The sequence below is a fragment of the Heptranchias perlo genome, chromosome 33, assembly GCF_035084215.1.
Source record: "Heptranchias perlo isolate sHepPer1 chromosome 33, sHepPer1.hap1, whole genome shotgun sequence".
Lineage (NCBI taxonomy): Eukaryota > Metazoa > Chordata > Chondrichthyes > Hexanchiformes > Hexanchidae > Heptranchias > Heptranchias perlo.
Window position 1 is genome coordinate 2,018,621 of NC_090357.1, and position 16,243 is coordinate 2,034,863.

At 49.2% G+C, this 16,243-nt stretch overlaps 1 protein-coding gene across 1 annotated transcript in view; it reads right to left on the minus strand.

Annotated features, from left to right (window-relative positions):
* Positions 1–16,243, minus strand: part of LOC137301250 (B-cell CLL/lymphoma 9-like protein) — a 41,053-nt gene that overhangs the window by 16,734 nt on the left and 8,076 nt on the right. The window contains exons 2-3 of the mRNA XM_067970710.1: positions 10,778–10,902; positions 9,567–9,883 (exon numbers count right to left, since the gene is read on the minus strand). Coding sequence (XP_067826811.1) covers positions 9,567–9,871 — 305 coding nt within the window. The 5' untranslated portion in view covers positions 9,872–9,883; positions 10,778–10,902. The remainder of the gene's footprint in view (positions 1–9,566; positions 9,884–10,777; positions 10,903–16,243) is intronic.

A 16,243-nucleotide genomic window follows, 5' to 3' on the forward strand; every position in this document is an offset into this window, starting at 1 on the left:
CTGCTCTTCCATTCATAAATATTAAAATTCAGAGACATGTTTTCAAAATAATAAAAGCAGCTTCAGGTGATTGATGCCACACTGCCTGATATTCTGCCTATTCCCACAGGAAGTAACCAAGGTCTGCGGCAGAAATCCGGAGCCTCAGCTGCTGCAACCCACGTCCGAGAAACCCGCTCCTCACAAGACGAAGAGTAATTAAAACAGTCGTCATACATTTGCTGCCATTTCCCACCTCATTTAAAAGAAACTCCGCTGTAGACAGCCCTACCCCCCTCCGAGATCTCCGCGCTGCTCCAATTCCGGCCTCTTGCACATCCCTGATTTTTATCACCTCACCATCGACGGCCGTGCCTTCAGCTGTCTAGACCCTAAGCTCTGGAATTCCCTCCCTAAACCTCCCCGCCTCTCTCTCGTCCTTTAAGTCGTTCTTTAAAACCAACCTCTTTGGCCAAGCTTTTGGTCGCCTGTCCTAATATCGCCTTAAGTGGCTCGGGGTCAAATTTTGTTTGATGATCGCTCCCGTGAAGCGCCTTGGGACGTTTCACTACGTTAAAGGCGCTATATAAATGCAAGTTGTTGTTGTAAGTGGGGCTGCAACACAAGACAGGAGTGAGAGCTGGTCTCAATCCAAGCTGTAATGACCAGCGTATCGGACAATGCCGGGAGTTTGTGGGGACACCCCTCCCAATGTTTAAAGGCAAATACTCGCGAGTTGCTGACAATCAGAAGCCTGGGTACGAGCGACCCATTCACACGGCCCCAGGTGGTGAGATTTAAGCTCAGGTTTCAGACTCAAACTCGCAACTGAACCAAGAGACTAAAAGCAAACTCCAGACTCCAACTCGGTCTTTCAAAGGCTTGGAATATCGCGACCAATCGAGAAGGGAGCATCGTCAACTGGAAGGTTCGAAAACCTGGAAAAACTTGGGCAAGGCGGGATATGGAAAAGGGTGGTTAGGAACAGGGAACGCTGCTGGAGGCAGGGAATCAGAGTGGGTCACCACGGGCTGAGAATCACTCAGAATTTACAGCAGCCAAAAGGCTGGCCAAACTGAGTCAGTCGGACAAATACCGTTAATCACTTTTCAATTACAAGTAGTTATACTGCTAACAGTGCAAAAGTTTTAAAAAAGAAATCGCTTTGATCCTGGGAGTGACACACGCCGTGCAATTAACCTTCAGTTACCTTTTTGATTTATTCCGCATTTACTGTACCTGTGACCCGTTCTCCGGATTGCAAACCAGCACTGAGAGGGTTAAACAGGCCTCGGCTCGACGCCAGTGAGCTCGACTGAACAGTTCCCATCACACTCCCTTAGAATTTCTGAACTTGTCGCAAGATTAAAGGGGCTGTTAGAATTACTCCAGTGCGCTGCCGGGACAACCAGCCCGGTCACACCAGACTGATCCCAACGCCTCTCGGGGGGAAACGTTAAAAAAATATATCTATATATGTCGTAGGCAAAAAAAAAACAAAGCTTGCAACCCGCAGGTAAGGTCCGTAAACCCCCTTCCCCTGCTCGTCTCTGCCGCTCCGCAGAACTCAAGTTACAAACCGGAGTGAGAGGCGGGAGAAGCAGGAGAAAGATAATACACAAAGTTAAAAGGGTCCCCTGAAGGCAAGTCCCTTCAAACGCTGCAAGACTCAACGTCTTTTCTAAGTGAAAAAAAAAACCCTTTGGATTCCTTAATATTTGCCCGGGAGTGCAGGCAAACGAGGGGAGTGTCTGTGAGACACTTTATTGTCTGCTAATTCTTTTTAATGTGCTGCCCAGGGAGCTTTAGTGATTCAAGTTTAACAGCTCCATTACCCTGATGAAAGGAAAACTGCACTCGGCCCAGGAGAATCCAGATTTAGGCAGAAAACACGGGCGACGGGAGAGCCCGCAGTTTTTAGCAGCACTGCACTACGGGCACTGGTTGCCTCGCTGGTACCTCACTGAAACGGCCCGTCATTCAACGCGTGATCGTAGACAGTGAACGTCACTGGGCTATTTGACTATGGCGGCATCGCAACCAAGCCTGAAGATTAAAATGACAGGGAAGCCACTAACAAACTCAATACAGGAGCAAACCGTCTGTCAACTTTTGGAATGTCTTTGATACAACAACTTGAATTTATACAGTGCCTTTAACGTAGTAAAACGTCCCAAGGCGCTTCACGGGAGCGATTATCAAACAAAATTTGACACCGAGCCACGTAAGGAGATATTAGGACAGGTGACCAAAAGCTTGGTCAAAGAGGTAGGTTTTAAGGAGCATCTTAAAAGGAGGAGAGAGAGGCGGAGAGGTTTAGGGAGGGAATTCCAGAGCTCAGGGCCGAGGCAGCTGAAGGCACGGCCGCCAATGGTGGAGCGATTAAAATCGAGGGTGTGCGAGAGCAGAGAGTTTCAAGCTTTATATCACACTCGCCCGCACCCCTCCCCACCCCCCCGACTCTCCACCCCGGCACACCTGGTGCCTGCCCCGATGGAGAGGAGATCTCCCTCCAACCTTGCTCGGTAACTGACCCCTTTGTTGTACGACAGTGGTTGTTTAGGGTGATGTGCGCTCCTGCTCCGTTGTCCGGCCAGCGCCTCATTGCCACGGTACAGCGCGGCGGCACGATAAAAACCGTGGATCCGTCTCGCTCGCTGAGGAGGGGGGGGATCTGGGGGGGCAGGGAACGGGATCTGAGGGGGGGGGGGTGCGGGGAGTCACTTTGGTCCTGTACATTCTGTTTTTTTACAAACCTGTTGGAGGGATTCGGGATATCTGAGAGACTGGGACCACACGAGGATCATGGGGTCTCTCTCGGTAAGTGAGAATCTTTTTTCAAACTTTGAGCTTACATCTCAAGTTAGTTGAAATGAAGAAATTAGGAGCAAGAAATCAAGTCAGGCAGAAGACGTTAATTCAACGGGTAACAGATAGGGAATGTTACCAGGGGCAAATATTGAAGCATCAGAATACAGGGGGTCAAGGCAACTGCACACATTCCTGGAGTGGTGCGGTGAGAGGGTGGGTAGGTGGGGTATTAGGGTATGGAGAGTAGGTAGATGGGGTTGAGGGCTTTGGTTATAAGGTGAGATTGAGGGATATGGGGAAGTGGGTAGATGGGGTTGAGGGAGATGGTGAGAGGGTCCATCTATGAAAAGATTGAGACAAGCTGGAGGTAATAATGGCCTTTTTATGTTACCAAGTATTTTTATATTCAATACAGACCATGGGGGAAATCCCCAGGGCGAAAGGGAAACAGGCAGCAGCTGCAACAGACGCCCACCCACTGCTTCCCAGAACAGAGCCGAGTTCGGCCTCTGACGCCCCCACGACCCACAGACCAGCCGCAGACCATCTCTGTTCTTGTTGCTGCTTCACACCGAGCTCTGGAATGATATTCCATAGACTCTTAGAATGATGCAGCACAGAATGAGGCCATTTGGCCCATCGTGCTTGTGCCAGCTCTTTGAAAGAGCTATCCAATTAGTCCCACTCCCCTGCTCTTTCCCCCATAGCCCTGCAAATGTTTTTCCTTTTCAAGTATTTATCTAATTCTCTCTTGAAAGTTATTATTGAATCTGCTTCCACCGCCCTTTCAGGCAGCACATTCCAGATCAGAACAACTCGCTGCGTAAAATAATATCGCTCCTCATTTCCTCTCTGGATCCTTTGCTCGTTGTTTAATCGTCTTTTGGGGGAGGGAGAGTGCAACTACTCTGTAACATGGAGCCCTGAAAGGGTTAAGCGGCAACAGCTAATTTAAAAGTGGTGTTTTAGACAGGGCTCGGTGACCCCAGAGACAGCTGTCTGTCCGAACAGGAAGTTAACACTTCGCCTCACCAAACAGATTTTCCTGTGTTAACCATCGGGAAATTCCCTAGCAGTGACAAGTAAAACACGTCACCCATGCGAAATAACCCAGCAACATTCGCAGTCAGAATCTTGTAATGGCAACGAGGTTCCCTCAATAATCGCAAGTCCTGTGACCTGGGTAATGGGTTCCCAGATCCCCCTCTGCCCGACACCACCCGGCCGCCTTGGGTGTCTCGCTCACAGAAAATTAATGCTTCGGTTTCAGAACCAGCTTCATCAGAGAGCAGAGCTCAGCCCCTGCACTGGCGTCCCTGGTCTCGGCTGGGAGTCCACTGGATGCTGGGGTGAAGTGAGCTTTGGGGGTTGAGGGCAATGAGGCAAAGCATTGCCCTCTTCACCAGCTCATTTCTAACTGTAGCAGGGTTTCTGTCTCAATGTCATAACACATAATCCCAGGAATGAATTACAGGCTGGAATCTAATCGTGGGATCAGGTGCTTGAAATAGGGGGACATGTCGAAGATCGCGGTTTATTAACAATTAAATGGTGTTTGCCGGCCAGAGCAAATGGCAACACTAACGATATATTTTTTATTATCCAGTGATGCTCAGTACAGTGACAGAGAGTGACCCTCGCCCTGCTGAATAAACCATGACTCTGTACAGTTACACAGTGAGTGACCCTTATCCTGCTGAATGGATAGTGGTGTACAGGTGAACAACAGCTTTAATGAGTTCAGCCATCAATTATATGATATAAGTACGTAACTAACAGCAGAAATCAATAAATCAGATAATAGAGAGTGTGCTACATATACAATTCCCATTCCTGTAACATCTATCTGTTCACTACTGTGCTGCTCTACTGACACTAGTCCCTGCATTGCGTCTGGTTCTGCTGACACTAGTCTGTTTATTATGATACGGCTCTGCTGATACCAATCTGTTCACTATAATACGGATCTGACACTAGTCTGTTCACTATAATCCGGTCCTACAAACACTGGTCTGTTCACTATAATGTGGCTCTACTGACACTAGTCTGTTCACTATGACTCTACTGACACTAATCTGTTCATTATAATACAGCCCGACTGACACTAGTCTGTTCACTATAATACGGCTCTACTGAAACTAGTCTGTTCACTATAATATGGTTCTACTGACACTAGTCCGTTCACTATGACTCTACTGACATTAGTCTGTTCACTATAATATGGTTCTACTGACACTAGTCCGTTCACTATGACTCTACTGACATTAGTCTGTTCACTATAATACGGCTCTACTGAAACTAGTTTGTTTACGATAATACGGCTCAACTGACACTAGTCTGTTCACTATAATACAGCTCTACTGACACTAGTCTGTTCATTATGACTTTACTGACACTAGTCTGTTCACTATAATACGGCTCGACTGAAACAAGTCTGATCACGATAATACGGATCTACTGACACTAGTCTGTTCACTACAATCCGGATCTACTGACACTAGTCTGTTCACTACAATCCGGATCTACTGACGCTGGTCTGTTCACTACAATCCGGATCTACTGACGCTAGTCTGTTCACTACAATCCGGATCTACTGACACTAGTCTGTTCACTATAATCCGGATCTACTGACACTAGTCTGTTCACTATAATCCAGATCTACTGACACTAGTCTGTTCACTATAATCCGGATCTACTGACGCTAGTCTGTTCACTATAATCCGGATCTACTGACGCTAGTCTGTTCACTATAATCCGGATCTACTGACGCTAGTCTGTTCACTATAATCCGGATCTACTGACACTAGTCTGTTCACTATAATCCGGATCTACTGACACTAGTCTGTCCACTATAATCCGGATCTACTGACACTAGTCTGTCCACTATAATCCGGATCTACTGACACTAGTCTGTTCACTATAATCCGGATCTCCTGACACTAGTCTGTTCACTATAATCCGGATCTCCTGACACTAGTCTGTTCACTATAATCCGGATCTACTGACACTAGTCTGTTCACTATAATCCGGATCTACTGACACTAGTCTGTTCACTATAATCCGGATCTACTGACACTAGTCTGTTCACTATAATCCGGATCTACTGACACTAGTCTGTTCACTATAATCCGGATCTACTGACACTAGTCTGTTCACTATAATCCGGATCTACTGACACTAGTCTGTTCACTATAATCCGGATCTACTGACACTAGTCTGTTCACTATAATCCGGATCTACTGACACTAGTCTGTTCACTATAATCCGGATCTACTGACACTAGTCTGTTCACTATAATCCGGATCTACTGACACTAGTCTGTTCACTATAATCCGGATCTACTGACACTAGTCTGTTCACTATAATCCGGATCTACTGACACTAGTCTGTTCACTATAATCCGGATCTACTGACACTAGTCTGTTCACTATAATCCGGATCTACTGACACTAGTCTGTTCACTATAATCCGGATCTACTGACACTAGTCTGTTCACTATAATCCGGATCTCCTGACACTAGTCTGTTCACTATAATCCGGATCTACTGACACTAGTCTGTTCACTATAATCCGGATCTCCTGACACTAGTCTGTTCACTATAATCCGGATCTACTGACACTAGTCTGTTCACTATAATCCGGATCTACTGACACTAGTCTGTTCACTATAATCCGGATCTACTGACACTAGTCTGTTCACTATAATCCGGATCTACTGACACTAGTCTGTTCACTATAATCCGGATCTACTGACACTAGTCTGTTCACTATAATCCGGATCTACTGACACTAGTCTGTTCACTATAATCTGGATCTACTGACACTAGTCTGTTCACTATAATCCGGATCTACTGACACTAGTCTGTTCACTATAATCCGGATCTACTGACACTAGTCTGTTCACTATAATCCGGATCTCCTGACACTAGTCTGTTCACTATAATCCGGATCTACTGACACTAGTCTGTTCACTATGACTCTACTGACACTAATCTGTTCATTATAATACAGCCCGACTGACACTAGTCTGTTCACTATAATACGGCTCTACTGAAACTAGTCTGTTCACTATAATATGGTTCTACTGACACTAGTCCGTTCACTATGACTCTACTGACATTAGTCTGTTCACTATAATATGGTTCTACTGACACTAGTCCGTTCACTATGACTCTACTGACATTAGTCTGTTCACTATAATACGGCTCTACTGAAACTAGTTTGTTTACGATAATACGGCTCAACTGACACTAGTCTGTTCACTATAATACAGCTCTACTGACACTAGTCTGTTCATTATGACTTTACTGACACTAGTCTGTTCACTATAATACGGCTCGACTGAAACAAGTCTGATCACGATAATACGGATCTACTGACACTAGTCTGTTCACTACAATCCGGATCTACTGACGCTGGTCTGTTCACTACAATCCGGATCTACTGACGCTAGTCTGTTCACTACAATCCGGATCTACTGACACTAGTCTGTTCACTATAATCCGGATATACTGACACTAGTCTGTTCACTATAATCCGGATCTACTGACACTAGTCTGTTCACTATAATCCGGATCTACTGACGCTAGTCTGTTCACTATAATCCGGATCTACTGACGCTAGTCTGTTCACTATAATCCGGATCTACTGACGCTAGTCTGTTCACTATAATCCGGATCTACTGACACTAGTCTGTTCACTATAATCCGGATCTACTGACACTAGTCTGTCCACTATAATCCGGATCTACTGACACTAGTCTGTCCACTATAATCCGGATCTACTGACACTAGTCTGTTCACTATAATCCGGATCTCCTGACACTAGTCTGTTCACTATAATCCGGATCTCCTGACACTAGTCTGTTCACTATAATCCGGATCTCCTGACACTAGTCTGTTCACTATAATCCGGATCTACTGACACTAGTCTGTTCACTATAATCCGGATCTACTGACACTAGTCTGTTCACTATAATCCGGATCTACTGACACTAGTCTGTTCACTATAATCCGGATCTACTGACACTAGTCTGTTCACTATAATCCGGATCTACTGACACTAGTCTGTTCACTATAATCCGGATCTACTGACACTAGTCTGTTCACTATAATCCGGATCTACTGACACTAGTCTGTTCACTATAATCCGGATCTACTGACACTAGTCTGTTCACTATAATCCGGATCTACTGACACTAGTCTGTTCACTATAATCCGGATCTACTGACACTAGTCTGTTCACTATAATCCGGATCTACTGACACTAGTCTGTTCACTATAATCCGGATCTACTGACACTAGTCTGTTCACTATAATCCGGATCTACTGACACTAGTCTGTTCACTATAATCCGGATCTACTGACACTAGTCTGTTCACTATAATCCGGATCTACTGACACTAGTCTGTTCACTATAATCCGGATCTACTGACACTAGTCTGTTCACTATAATCCGGATCTCCTGACACTAGTCTGTTCACTATAATCCGGATCTACTGACACTAGTCTGTTCACTATAATCCGGATCTCCTGACACTAGTCTGTTCACTATAATCCGGATCTACTGACACTAGTCTGTTCACTATAATCCGGATCTACTGACACTAGTCTGTTCACTATAATCCGGATCTACTGACACTAGTCTGTTCACTATAATCCGGATCTACTGACACTAGTCTGTTCACTATAATCCGGATCTACTGACACTAGTCTGTTCACTATAATCCGGATCTACTGACACTAGTCTGTTCACTATAATCCGGATCTACTGACACTAGTCTGTTCACTATAATCCGGATCTACTGACACTAGAGACTTTGGGTCAGCTATGGAAATACTCTAGTGCCCTCCTGTGGCGGTGACTGGATATTGCCACACGGTCCAGCTGTTGAAGGATGTGCATCGATAACACTGAACATCTGTATTAATGGGTCAATTCCTCTCCATTGCTCCAACTGTACAACTTATTGTCAAATCTGGTAAGTGAGGCACAGTTTAATGCAAGGTTATTGATTCCCCCAGTGTACCAGGCCAATGTTCTACAGTGTGACTCATTCACTGGATTTTACAAAACCCCCTGTACCTGCAGCAGAAAGCACCCATGTTACAGAAATCTGCACTTCGGAGGTGTTAAGGAGCGACAAAGGAGGAGAGAGAGGCGGAGGGGTTTAGGGTGGGAATTCCAGAGCTTAGGGCCTAGGCAGCTGAAGGCACGGCCGCCAATGCTGGAGCGATAGACATCGGGAACGTGCAAGAGGCCAGAATTGGAGGAGGGCAGAGATCTCAGAGGGTCGTAGGGCTGGAGGAGGTTACAGAGATAGGGAGGGGCGAGGCCATGGAGGGATTTGAAAACAAGGATTTTAAAATCAAGGCGTTGCCAGACCGGGAGCCAATGTAGGTCAGCGAGCACAGGGGTGATGGGTGAAGGGGACTTGGTGCGAGTTAGGATACGGGGCAGCAGAGTCCCAAAACATTTACATCCTCCTAAACAGGCAGACGGGGCCACGGTTTAAAGTTGGCACCTCCGACAGTTGCAGCACTCCCTTCCCATGTCCCATGGCGTGCCAAACCTTCTCTCAAAGCTCGCAATTCAGGTGGTAAAATTTAAACGGCGTCACGTCCAAGTTACCCGCGACGTAAACAAGACTTCTCGACACTGCAGGACGCGCAAATAAACAAAGAGTTTGCTCTAAACGCTCAGCACATCGTCCAAACCCCCAGAAAACACCCCGTCTGTGCGAGGCAGAAGAAATTAAAAAAGAACGGATTAAATACCTTTGCGTATCTGTGGGTGGGGGGCTCTTTAAACCCCGGGGCTTGGAACAGCCCGAGTGAAGTGCGCTGGGACTGTGGGACACCACCCCAGGGGAGCCCGGGCTCTTTAAGTGCTTGTTGGGGCTGGAGTTTTTCTGGGCTCGGGCTGGTTTCTGCGAGCCGGCCAACATCTTACTGTCCGTCAGCCGACTCTTCTCCTTCTTGTTTTTCTTCTGACAAACGAACTGCTCCAGGATGGGGTGCTCCTGTGGGACAGGGAGTATCCGCTGAGGGTCTGCCTGCTCTTGCTGCCGGTACTCTCTCATCTCCTGAGCTCACTGAGGGGGGAGAGAGGGAGAGGGAAATAAAATTAAATAATATACAGGGCACTTCTCAACCACCAATACAACCTGGAACCGCAAATAAATGCTGGAAATGCACAGCAAGTCAGTCAGCGTCTGAAAGAAAAAAGCCCGGTTAATATTTTGGGTCTTTTTCAGCCCTGGTTCACCCCAACAGGGGCCCGCCATTCTCTCTCAGATGCTGACTGATTCGCTGCTATTTTCTTGATATGTTTTGATACCAGGTTTCTAGCGTTTATACTGGGCCCAGAATTTGCTGGGAAAATAAGTGTGAGTTTAATGACACTCGGCGTTATTAATGTGTAAATCGTCCAACAACTTGCAGCGAGGAAGAGACACACCGTGAGTTGTGAATCGTCACACGTTGCTGGACGATTTGCTCCCCGCTCGGCCGTCAGCCTCGTGAAAACGGCCTCTCGCCCTCAACCTCCCCGTGAGTCTCAGGAAATTGCTGCATTTGCCCATTAAACTCGCCGCAGGAAGTTAGGGCTGGAACTTAACAGCGTAAGGACCCTTTCAATGAGCTTTATGTTCCTGCAATCGGGCCCAGAGAGGGAATAATTGAAACTGTGGAGTCTCATTCCTAGTAAATTGCTGTCAGAGGTTTTAAAATGTTATATTTTTTTCTTACTTTTCCTTTCAGTCTCTTTTGTCTCTTATCTCAAAACCCCAAAGATTCAAAATAACTCTGTTCCTGAAAGTAAAAGCTGGTTATAGAAATCATACAAATCTGGGCCAGGAGACGGATATTTGGCCCACAGTGTCTTTCCGTTCCGTGCCGTGCTGTACCGTGCAAGCTGTCCTATCCGGGCTAACCTCGTTTCCCCGTCTCCTTAATTAGTTTAACTTTAATCTATTTAAGGTCCTTACTGAAGATTCTCCAATCAGGCGGCTTCTTATACAGTTGAAGAGCAAGCAGCAGCCAATGGGATGGGCTGATAGTAAAACATTCCTGTTCCTTCCCGTAGTCTGTTGGTTCAGTGCGTTTCACTGGTCTGCGAAACAAAACAGAAAAACATGAATGAGCTTCGCTGTTTACAGAGTAACCGAGACACAGGCCATGGGATCGTCAGTCAGCTAGGGGGAGCTCAGAGTCCGTCCTCCCACCAACAGGCAGTCATCGTCAGAAGGTGTTTCCATTATTGGCCCCGGTCAGCATTAACCCCGCCGCCGGTCAGCATTAACCCCGCCGCCGGTCAGCGCCAACCCCGCCGTCGGTCAGCGCCAACCCCGCCGCCGGTCAGCGCCAACCCCGCCGCCGGTCAGCGCCAACCCCGCCGCCGGTCAGCGCCAACCCCGCCGCCGGTCAGCGCCAACCCCGCCGCCGGTCAGCGCCAACCCCGCCGCCGGTCAGCGCCAACCCCGCCGCCGGTCAGCGCCAACCCCGCCGCCGGTCAGCGCCAACCCCGCCGCCGGTCAGCACTACCCTTTGTGTGAAGAAGTCATCACCCCTGAATGGCCTGGCTCTAATTTTAAGGTTATGCCCCCTTGTTCTGGACTCCCCCACCAGAGGAAATAGTTTCTCTCTCTACCCTATCAAATACTTTAATCATCTTAAACACCTCAATTAGGTCACCCCTTAATCTTCTAAACTTAAGGGAATACAAGCCCAGTCTCTGCAACCTGTCCTCATAATTTAACCCTTTTAGCCCCGGTATTATTCTGGTGAATCTGCTCTGCACCCCCTCCAAGGCCAATCTATCCTTCCTGAGGTGCGGTGCCCAGAACTGAACACAGTCTCCAGATGGGGTCTGACCAGAGCTCAGTGCAGCTGGAGATGGAAACGCAGGCTGAGGTTGGGAAGTGAGGAGAGTTTTAAAACACAGGGAGGGAAGTGAGGAGGGAGTGAGATCCTAGGAGAAGTTCCAGAGGGTGGGGGAGTTACTGAGCGAACAGACAGAGTACTTAATTCACACCCTTACGCTCACAATTGCTCAACAGCCTGCCCGTGTCGAGCACTGTACCTTATTGCGACACTCAGCCAGCCAAGTACCTCGGGCTGGAACTCATTGCTGCTGGTGAAACTGAGAGCGCGAACGAGCCCCCCAGCCGTGGCCAGGAAAGCAGAGAACCGGAGCACTCCTGGTGTAAGGAGGTACCGACACTAAATACACAACAGGTCTGAAAGACTGAACAGGCTGGGGCTCTTTCCTCTAGAAAAGAGAAGGCTGAGGGGTGACCTGATAGAGGTCATTAAAATTATGAAAGGGTTCGTTAGGGTAGACGGAGAGAAAATGTTTCCACTTGTGGGGGAGGCCAGAACTAGGGGTCAAAAATATAAGATAATCACTAATCAATCCAGTTGGGAATTCAGGAGAAACTTCTTTACCCAGAGAGTGGTGAGAATGTGGAACTCGCTCCCACAAGGAGTGATTGAGGTGAATAGTGTAGATAGATTTAAGGGGAAGCTCGATAAACACATGAGGGAGAAAGGAATAGAAGGATATGGTGATAGGGTGAGATGATGTAAGGTGAGAGGAGGCTCGTGTGGAGCATTAACACCGGCACAGACCCGTTGGGCCGAATGGCCTGTTCCTGTGCTGTGAATTCTGTGTAATTCTATCTGAAGGAGAAAAGACTGGAAGAGTTTTGGATCAGCGGCAGGTCTATCCAAAACACTAACCTGCCATTTCAATCTCACCTACATTCATACACAGCGATACTTTCAAGTACAGGAACTGTGGGTATGCAGACAAGCATCGCATAAAAAGTTGTGGTTTTTATTGGTGTTGTTTGAAAGTTAAATCTTGCCCAGGACACCAGGGTGAACTCCCCCACTCTTCTTCGAAATAGTGGCCGTGGGATCTTTTACATCCACCTGAGAGGGCAGACAGGGCCTCGGTTTAACGTCTCATCTGAAAGACGGGACCTCCGACAGTGCAGCACTCCCTCGGTACTGCACTAGAGTGTCAGCCTGGATATTGTGCTCAAGTCTCTGGTGTAGGGTTTTAACCCGCGACCTTCTGACTCAGGCGAGAGTGATACTGACTGAGCCAAGCTGACACTCGGATAAACTGAAAAGCAAACGGTCAAATGAAAATAAATCCATTTAAAGTTCCGACCAATTTCCTGCTTTGTTTTTTGTACCTCGAAACCTACACGCGTGAGAAGAGGAATCTGATTGGGTTGTTCAGATTTACGTGGATCTGATTGGATGATTTTCTATTTCTCGTTGGACAAATCATAGCTGATGGCTTGGGAACGGAGATTAACCCCTTCACTGCTGAATGGAGTTTGCTGCTTTCACATAATTCCTGCACTTCTCTGAATTAATGCAGAGTTAAAGTTAGAGAAAAAAAGAATATTGCTCAACTCCTGAATACATTCAGGCCCCAGGTTCAATCCTTGCTCTGTGCTGGGTTAGCTGATGGGGCATTAGAATTAACCTCAGCCTCGTCCCTCCCGGGGGAAACATAGAAAATAGGAGCAGGAGTAGGCCATTCGGCCCTTCGAGCCTGCTCCGCCATTCAATATGATCATGGCTGATCCTCTATCTCAATACCATATTCCCGCTCTCTCCCCATGCCCCTTGATGCCTTCTGTGTCTAGAAATCTATCCATCTCCTTCTTAAATATATTCAGAAAGAACAGTCACTCCTGCTGGAAAGTGCACAACAACAGATCCACTCCAAGTAAATCCAGCAATTGTGGTTCTCGGCCATCTGGAGAATTCATTCCACAGTGTTCGCCTGTGGCTCAGTGGGCAGCACTCTCGCCTCTGAGTCAGAAGGTCGTGGGTTCAAGTCCCACTCCAGAGACTTGAGCATGAAATCTAGGCCGACACTCCCAGTGTAGGAACGAGGGAGCGCCGCACTGGCGGAGGGGCGGTACCGAGGGAGCGCCGCACTGGCGGAGGGGCGGTACCGAGGGAGCGCCGCACTGGCGGAGGGGCGGTACCGAGGGAGCGCCGCACTGGCGGAGGGGCGGTACCGAGGGAGCGCCGCACTGGCGGAGGGGCGGTACCGAGGGAGCGCCGGAGGGGCGGTACCGAGGGAGCGCCGGAGGGGCGGCACCGAGGGAGCGCCGCACGGGCGGCACCGAGGGAGCGCCGCACGGGCGGCACCGAGGGAGCGCCGCACGGGCGGCACCGAGGGAGCGCCGCACTGGCGGAACCAAGGGAGCGCCGCACTGGCGGAGGGGCGGCACCGAGGGAGCGCCGGTACCGAGGGAGCGCCGCACTGGCGGAGGGGCGGCACCGAGGGAGCGCCGCACTGGCGGTACCTTCAAACGAGTGGTGATGGGAAGGGCAGGAGATGTCCCTTTCTGACTGGCGAATACCTATTAACCCTCGCCTGCCCGGGGTGCTGGTGATCTGGGCTGGGAGCTGATTCTCACTCACTTGAAACGGAGAAGAAAATCTGACACCCAGTACACACAATAATTTGCATTTATTTAGTGCCTTTAACGTAGAAAAACTTTCCAAGGTGCTTCACAGGATTGTAAAAAAGACAAAATTTGACACCAGGTGACCAAAAGCTTGGTCAAAGAGGTGGGTTTATAAGGAGCGTCTTAAAAGAGGAGAGAGGCGCGGAGAGGTTTAGGGAGGGAATTCCAGAGCTTAGGGCCCAGACAGCCGAAGGCACGGCCGCCAATGGTGGAGCGATTAAAATCGGGGATGCACAAGGCCCATCACACTGCAATAAGGAGCTGCCTGGTCCCAGCCGGGAGGCTTGGTCTCACTGTCACTGTGCATTACACGCCCACTGCTCACAACATTACTTCTATTTGTGAAGTTCCTGGTACGAGCAGCTTTCACACTCCCACTGACTCAGACGGAGACATGAGTAAGAAATGACGTGCAGTAAATCAATTGCTGCCCACAGAACCGGGCACTGTGACTGGAACTCCCACTCACAGCAGGCAGACCGAGCCGACACATCTCAGTGCACGAACCCCAACCCACAGGAACCTCAGTTCACCCGCCAGATGGGGCAGCCCAGGAGCGAGAGGGTGGAAAGAGAGCAGGAGAGGGGTAGTCAGGCAGAGAGAGTCAAAGACAGAGGGGGATAAAGAAAAAAAGAGGGAGACACACACACACACAGACAAAGTCAGGATTGGAGTTAAACTTACAACATTACAAATAGAAGTAAATATCTTTTCGAGACTGTGTGTGGCTGATCTTGGGATAGAAAGTATTTTTGAATCAAGCTGAGAGAGAGAGAGAGAGAGAGAGAGAGAGAGAGAGAGAGGCAAAGAGGAAATATAAAACCAGGCCCGCCCCCCAGCCCCGATCACCAGATCAGAACCCCAGGTCTGACTTGGAAACTTTTTTTAAACCTGATGATGAATAACGAAGCAGCAGAACAACTTGGGACAAGTGGCCTGGGAGGAAAGCTTCAGATCTAACAATATCGGCAGCCAGAAGACCCCGCTCTCAATATAAGGGACACACGGACAGCTGCACTGCAAGATTCCCCGAATGTTCCCGTGAGGTGACGGCTTCACACTATTAGCAGTCAGGGCCGTGTAAACGTCACAAAGCTCAGCTCACTCCTCTGGGTCAGGAGGTCGTGGGTTCAAGTCCCACTCCAGACACTTGAGCACTCCGGTGCAGTACTGAGGGAGCGCTGCACTGTCGGAGGGCCAGTACTGAGGGAGCGCTGCACTGTCGGAGGGTCAGTAGTGAGGGAGTGCTGCACTGTCGGAGGGCCAGTACTGAGGGAGCGCTGCACTGTCGGAGGGCCAGTAGTGAGGGAGCGCTGCACTGTCGGAGGGCCAGTAGTGAGGGAGCGCTGCACTGTCGGAGGGCCAGTAGTGAGGGAGTGCTGCACTGTCGGAGGGCCAGTACTGAGGGAGTGCTGCACTGTCGGAGGGCCAGTACTGAGAGAGCGCCGCACTGTCAGAGGGTCAGTACTGAGGGAGCGCCGCACTGTCGGAGGGGCAGTACTGAGGGAGCGCTGCACTGTCGGAGGGTCAGTACTGAGGGAGCGCTGCACTGTCGGAGGGTCAGTACTGAGGGAGCGCTGCACTGTCGGAGGGTCAGTACTGAGGGAGTGCTGCACTGTCGGAGGGTCAGTACTGAGGGAGTGCTGCACTGTCGGAGGGTCAGTACTGAGGGAGCGCTGCACTGTCGGAGGGGCAGTACTGAGGGAGCGCTGCACTGTCGGAGGGGCAGTACTGAGGGAGCGCTGCACTGTCGGAGGGGCAGTACTGAGGGAGCGCTGCACTGTCGGAGGGGCAGAACTAAGGGAGCACTGCACTGTCGGAGGGTCAGTACTGAGGGAGTGCTGCACTGTCGGAGGGTCAGTACTGAGGGAGCGCTGCACTGTCGGAGGGGCAGAACTGAGGGAGCACTGCACTGTCGGAGGGGCAGAACTAAGGGAGCGCTGCACTGTC